At 32.6% G+C, this 7,176-nt stretch overlaps 1 protein-coding gene across 1 annotated transcript in view; it reads right to left on the bottom strand.

Moving 5' to 3' along the window:
• Positions 1-1,400: 1,400 nt before the first annotated feature.
• Positions 1,401-7,176, bottom strand: part of LOC115234324 (voltage-dependent calcium channel subunit alpha-2/delta-3) — a gene marked incomplete at its 5' end in the record, with an annotated part of 79,427 nt that continues 73,651 nt past the window's right edge. Inside the window, 2 exons of the mRNA XM_029805332.1 lie at positions 1,401-1,577; positions 1,657-1,793. Coding sequence (XP_029661192.1) covers positions 1,401-1,577; positions 1,657-1,793 — 314 coding nt within the window. The remainder of the gene's footprint in view (positions 1,578-1,656; positions 1,794-7,176) is intronic.

Here is a 7,176-nt window from a genome sequence, read left to right as displayed (position 1 = left end):
GTTTTACTACGGGTTAAAAAGATTAAAATAAATTCAAAACATTTAATATTGTTTTGTTTGCAGAAATTTGCAAAAAGCCGTTCCTTTTATATATATACAGGGTGTTCCAGGAGGAAAGGTCAATATTCTGGGAGGTGATCGTATCGGTCATTTTAAGCAAAAATGTTCATATGAATATATGTCGTATTCTCCACGGTTTCCGAGATAGAGCGACTTAAATGTACATCTCGTGTATTCACTTTTCTTCTGTGCACTTCAATCTTCATCCGTGAACCTGTACAGTGAAGTGTACAGAAGAAAAGTGAATACACAAGACGAACGGCTCGCTCAGATAATGGATGCTAGTGCCCGCATAAAGGAACGTCACGATGTACTCAGACGAGCAACACGCCATGTTCACACAACAGTTGAAAAATGCATTGATGTTAACGGTGGAATTTTTGAAAATTTATTATAATCTGTAAAAAATGTATCACTTGAACAATAAATATTAGAGATAGTACGTAGTATTTCTTTCATGTCAGTAATTTTGCAACTGTACATTCAAGTCGCTCTATCTCGGAAACCGTGGGTAATAGAACATATATATTCATATGAACATTTTTGCTTAAAATGACCGATACGATCACCTCTCAGAATATTGACCTTTCCTCCTGGAACACCCTGTATATACAGAGTGTTAAATTTCAAACGTAACAGATGGAATATCTCGTAAACAATGCATTTTAGAAAAAAATATTTTAGACAAAAGTTGTATGGTTTCGAGGAGGCCATAAGATGATACCATTGGTTTGACCTTGAAGAGTTATTTGTAGATCACATGAAGGTCACATTTAATTTTTTAAATGGAATTCCCTATTTTTCATTACATATTCTTATAGCTTACCTCGAGAGCTTTCCAAAACATTATAATAAAGTATTTTTTTATTAAGTACTTTTTTAGTTATTTTATATTTTATTCGAACATATTTTGATATAAAAAATAAAATATCTCGTAAAATATTTAGTTTAGATAATCTTACTATAATACTTTTAAGTACAGAATGATGAGACAAATCAATTAGTGTAAAAAAAAACAAATAATAGTTCGAGATGCGTGGCTTCAGCGTTCGCTCGTACGTAGCCGTATACAGCGCCCCTTCCACCGCTTCGCCGCGCACCGAGCAACGCCTGTGTAGGAAGTCTCTTCTCGCCGCGCGCTTGTGATTGGCCCATCTTTTTTAATTAATTTCTTAATAATTATTACGAAAATCGCAAAATGGTAAAGGACTTTTCTTCTCGGTTTCATGTGCTCTACCTGCACATGGCAGGTGATCCGCGAATTATGGGACACCCTGTATATAGCATATAATTCAAAGTGGCTATAAGCATTTTTATAACACTCTATATATGTAATCGTGTTACCTGTATATCCTATCTTGTACTAAAGAATCCATTATTGTCCCATCTATTTCGCCGAAAAACTTTCCAGTATGCTCGTGACGTTCGCTTATAATGATAAATCCGTTGTTATCTAGAATATAACAGTCGAGTTCTTCCGATGCACAATTCTTTTTACATCCTGTCATACCGGTGCACTAAAAACAGACCGCTCGATATGAATGTATCGCGCGTATGTATAATTATGCAAAGAACAAAAATTCTGTATCAATTTACCGTAGAAGTAATATTGACGAAATGAGTTGCCAAAGACGAATGTTGAAATTGCAAACCCACTACTGCCGCCGGAGCTTTGTGGCTTCTCCCGATGTATATCGCATGAGTGGCGGTGACAAGTGGATCGGCCGTTTCAGCTGATAATTCAATAATTAAAGAAATAATTAAAGAAATAATTTAAAAAGTAACAATAATCAAAAATAATTCTTTTATATATATTTGAAATATTATGCAAAACTCACGTGGTAATAACATTTGCATTTAATTATATCGGTCTTGCATTGACACATAAAGCTTATTCTAAAATATAGTGCTTATAATTTCTTAATTTAATAATAACATTATTTTTTATCTATGATTTATATCTGATTAATAAGGATGATCAAAAGGGGGTGGGGGAGGAGATAATTCTTATAAGCACATAATCTATTATCCAATATGCATTTTTATAAAAATAAAGATTGTTGATTACGACATTTGTATTGATGTAAACCTTATTCTAAAAGTATCTCTCTCTATCTTTTACAGTTATTATTTTAATTTAACAGAGATCGTCAATATGTAATAACACATGATAAAATATATTATGCAGGATATCTCTCATCTCTCTAACTTAAGCATCTTAAATATCTCACTTTTTTAATGATACGAAAAAATGTTAGAGGAAAATAATATTTGTTTGGAAGGGGCAAATATATATGTGTACAAACACACACACACACACACACACACACACACACATATATGCACATGCACACGCACACACACGCACACGCACGTACACGTACACACGCGCACGCGCGCGCACATATGCAGGCACACACGCAGGCACACATGCAGGCACACACGCAGGCACACACGCAGGCACACACGCAGGCACACACGCACACACACACACACACACACACACAATATATACATATATACAGGGTGTCCGACAAGTAAATGACCAAACGAAAGGTGGAGGTAGATTGGGTCCAACTGAGTCGGAAAGTCCTCAACCATTTCTTTTTATAACGCTTAATAAAGGAATTATTATTGATTAAGTCTGTCCAATCAGTGCCGATCTTTAGCCGCGCGGCTGATAGTGTGCGTGAGCGCTCCGTCGCTACGGCGACGCACACTATCAGGCGGACGGCTCACTGACGTGCGTCCGCCTAAAAGTCGGCGCTGATGGGCCAGACTTTACTCAATAATAATTCCTTTATTAAACATTATAAAAAAAATGGTTCAGAACTTTTCGACTCAATTTTTGGTAAGAAATAACGCTATCTACTTAGTGGGCGCTCGTTGCGTATCATCCTGTATATACAGGGTGTCTCATAATAACCGTATCACTTTTTGTGTGCAGGTAGAGCAGGTGAAACCGAGAAAAAAAGTTCTTTACCATTTAATAAATAAATGTCGTTATTTGCTGGGAAAGTATCGAATAACGAAAAAAGATTCGTTACTCGTTATAAATGTATCGAATAACAGTGGCATGTGTAACGCTACATGTGTAACGAAATAACGATGAAAATTTAGTTACTCGATACATTTGTAACTAGTAACAAGTAACGATCGATACAGATTTTGAACATCTCTGGTCCCTATTTGTCCGTTGTCTCGAACTCATAAGTAGGAAACTATTTTCAATTATAACTCAAAAACTAAGCTTTGGACAAAATTTTGTAAAAGAAAAAATTGTCTCAGAATTCGCTCATAAATATGATATTTCAAGGACATCAGTTTGTTTTGAATCACCCTGTATATTATGATAAACAAAAAATTTTTTTCAAAGTTTTTATATTTTTCGAGATTTCAAAGTCAACGATATTTTTTTTTAAATTAGATGACTTGTTTTTACCATCGTATTGTAATAGCTAAGGTCAAAACCAATCCAATGATTTATGATAGCATGACCTTTATATGACCTTGAATACGAAAAATCTTCTCAGGTCCTCCTTAAAATTTTCTAGCTAATGTTAGTACATGCAGTTCTCTAATGCATTCTCTAAAATCTTACCAATGTTTACAACTTATTACGGTAAGCAGTGCTTCAATCGTTTGATATTGATTATGTTTCCAAAAATGATCATTCTAATTTTAATCAATATTATTAAACATCTTTCTTATAATTTCAATATCAAACGGTTGTAAACATTCCTTTTTATCATAATAAGTTGCAAACGTCAGTAACCTTTGGTTTTCATATATTACAATCAAAAAGTTTAGTTTAGAAATTCATTACGATCGATTCGATTTGATAACCGCAAAAGTGGTGTTATATCTGTGAAACAATGATATTGTTTAATTAATATTGTTCAATCAAACAGAAAAAATTGATACGATTTTAATTTATGGTCAAGCTGGTAAAAACTCTGTGCAAGTATTTCAGTTGTACGCTAAAAAATGTCTTAAGAGAAATCATCCTTCTCGACAAATTTTCGATCAAATCGTTCAATTATTTTATAAAACAGACAGCATTTATTTATCCCCAAAAAAATGATAGAAACCTACTACTAAAGGGCAGTCAGGAATTATTGTATTAGCTGCAGTCAGTGTTGTGAGACGGGCCGGGTTTTCTCGCGCATGCGCGGCCATGATAACCATTAGCAACGACGTATCTATCTGCAGTAATAACAAGGTTATGCTGTGGGCGCGAAAGTTTTATTTTGTTTTGTTATTATATATTTTGTGCTTTAAATTATTTTAACATCCTTCCCTCTTTCAGTTTATCTCTTTCATCACACAGGTAAACACACATGTGATATCTTTGTAATTTAAGGAAAAGTGTTAAATATTATATATGTATAAAAAAATGTATTGATCGTCTGTATACAATTTCACATAAATTTTTGTAATTTAAGGAAAAATATGTAATATATAATATATATAGCATATATACACAATTATATATATGTATGTATATATATATATATATATATATATATATAATTATGTGTATATATATATATACACAGACATATTACACATTTTTCCTTAAATTACAAAAACTTTTGCAAAATTATGTACGGGTGGTCAATGGTACACCTTTTTATCCATATATATACTTCATTGATGCTACGTTCGCCGCGCATGCGCGAGAAAACCCGGCCCGTCTCACAACACTGGCTGCAGTAGCTTATAATCCTCATATAAGTTGTCAACGAAAATCGAATGTTATTCTGGCATTTCTAAAACTAATGTATGGAAAATACTTAAAGTTCAGAAATCTCATCCGTATCACATTTTTTCGTATCAGAAACTTTGTGACACCGATTTTTAGAATTGCATTATTTTTGTGAATACGGCATTGCACGAAATATAAAGAAACAAACTTTTTTTACAGCGTTCTGTTTACGGATGAATTTACTTTTATCACCGTAGACAACTCAATACACATAACATGCCTTAATAGATCTTTGAAAATCTTAAATAGCAAGTTATGCGTCCAGTGGAGCATAAATATACGATGTGCTATTTTTGGTGACCGCATTAGTGGATTGTTTTGATGGTATTTGATGGCACTTTGAATGGACAAAAGTATGCAAACTTTTTAACCATGGAGTTATCTAATTATTAACTATTAAAAAAATCCCCTAGTTCAAAAAAGTCAGATATAGTATAACATGACGGACATTCATAATGTATTTGTAACTCCATTTATTTAAAATATTAAATAAAAGATTTCCATGTGTGTGTCGTTAAATCGAATGCGACGCAAATATTCGATGATCTTGTTCACTTGATTTAACGCTATTAGGATTTTTTTAAACAGAAGTTTTTTGCATAGAAAAGAATAGAATTTACGCATTACGTGTTGGCACAATATGCCAACAAAAACTAAATAAAAAATGAGCGTAACATGATGTTATGTTGTATCAGCAGAATATCGTCAGAAATCGAGCTCATTTGCAAACACAGTGTGACGGCAGAAATGCGGCAAAAATTGAGCATGCACTGCCATCTCCTATTAAGTTGCATAATAAAATCGGTAAAACTACGAACACAACACAAACATTTTTTCCACGTCTGCTTTATAACATACACAAATGACGTATCATTTCTCCCAGGGTTGGGTAAGTTTTTTTTTTAACTAGGTTAAGTTTAAAGTTAATGACCCCAAAATTAACTAAGTTTACGGGTAAAGATATTTAAACAAAAATTAACTCAGTTAAAATTAAGTTAAAAAATTATGGTAAATATGCATATTAGCGCCGACCTCACCGATTTCAATAACCTTGACATATGTTGTCAAGGACATGACTCTAAGTAACTTGCAAAAAATTTTAACCGTCGCTCGTTGTTTATTACAAAGTTATTAACAATCGAAAATAGTGACCAACCGATACTTGCGACATAAGACTGTATATATTTATTTCGGCATGAATTGCCAAGCTTATATTTTTAAATTAAATTAGAAATAAGTTTGGCGATATGAACTAAATCTCGTTTTGCACTCAAAGTTGCAAATCCATTTAAAATCGTATCTCACTTCGCGTGAAAAGTCATAAACTTAAATTGTTAATGACTCTGTAATAAACAATGAGCGACGGCTAAAATTTTTTGCAAGTTACTTAGTGTCATGTCCTTGACAACATATGTCAAGGTCATTGAAATCGGTGAAGTCGGCGCTAATATGCATATTTACCATTTTTCTTTAAATAATAATTAATAATACACATTAGTTAGATATTATAGTTGTGTAATAAAGATATTATAGTGTTTAAAAACAAAATGGTTAATAGGGACTTCGGTTAAAAAGATTTTCCTGTTTAATTTGAACTGCTCTAGCTGCCCACGTGCGTTTTATCTTTATCTTTAATTGTTAGATACTCTAACAATAAATTAAAACAATTTAAAAATATTTATTAAATTTTAATAAAAGTGTCATCTCAATTATGGTCCGTCATTTTTCCTCTTAAGTCATCATATATTAAATCACCTGCACTAAACTTATGCTTTACATGCGTCGAGGATGGTACCGTTGTGTTGTATTTTATGAACCAATGTTTTAATGATACTGGATACTGTCTTATGTTATTATAATTATTAGTAAACAAATAATTTTTGACTATCAAAGATATAAAATTGTAACTTGTACGAAAAAAGTTAATAAGTTAACGTTAATGCATTTAAAAATAACTAGTTTAAGTTAAAAGTTAACACGTTTAAAATGAACTAAGTTAAGGGGATCCTTAAGCGACGAGCGAACTCCGACGGGTGAACGCCCTCATCTAACAATAAGTGTAACTAAAAGTGTCGGTATATTACCAACGCTTTATAGTTACATTACCGATATCATTATGTGGAGTAATTGTCAAGAATATGTGCATTCTTTGGAAAGAGCAATAAAATACAAGCTTTTCGCATTGTGTTAAATATGTAGAGACAGAAAATATGTTGGATTTCTACTCTATTTTTGTTGTATTGTCTCGTAGAAGAAACGACTTTACACAGATATCTGTTTGTGTCGCGTACATATTTTGAATACAAATCTATAATATTGCTCATATTATCTCTTTGGATTTTATCAGG

This window comes from Formica exsecta, unplaced genomic scaffold, assembly GCF_003651465.1.
Source record: "Formica exsecta isolate Colony F162 unplaced genomic scaffold, ASM365146v1 scaffold107, whole genome shotgun sequence".
Taxonomy (NCBI): Eukaryota; Metazoa; Arthropoda; class Insecta; order Hymenoptera; family Formicidae; genus Formica; species Formica exsecta.
This window is presented reverse-complemented; position numbering and strand designations above follow the sequence as displayed.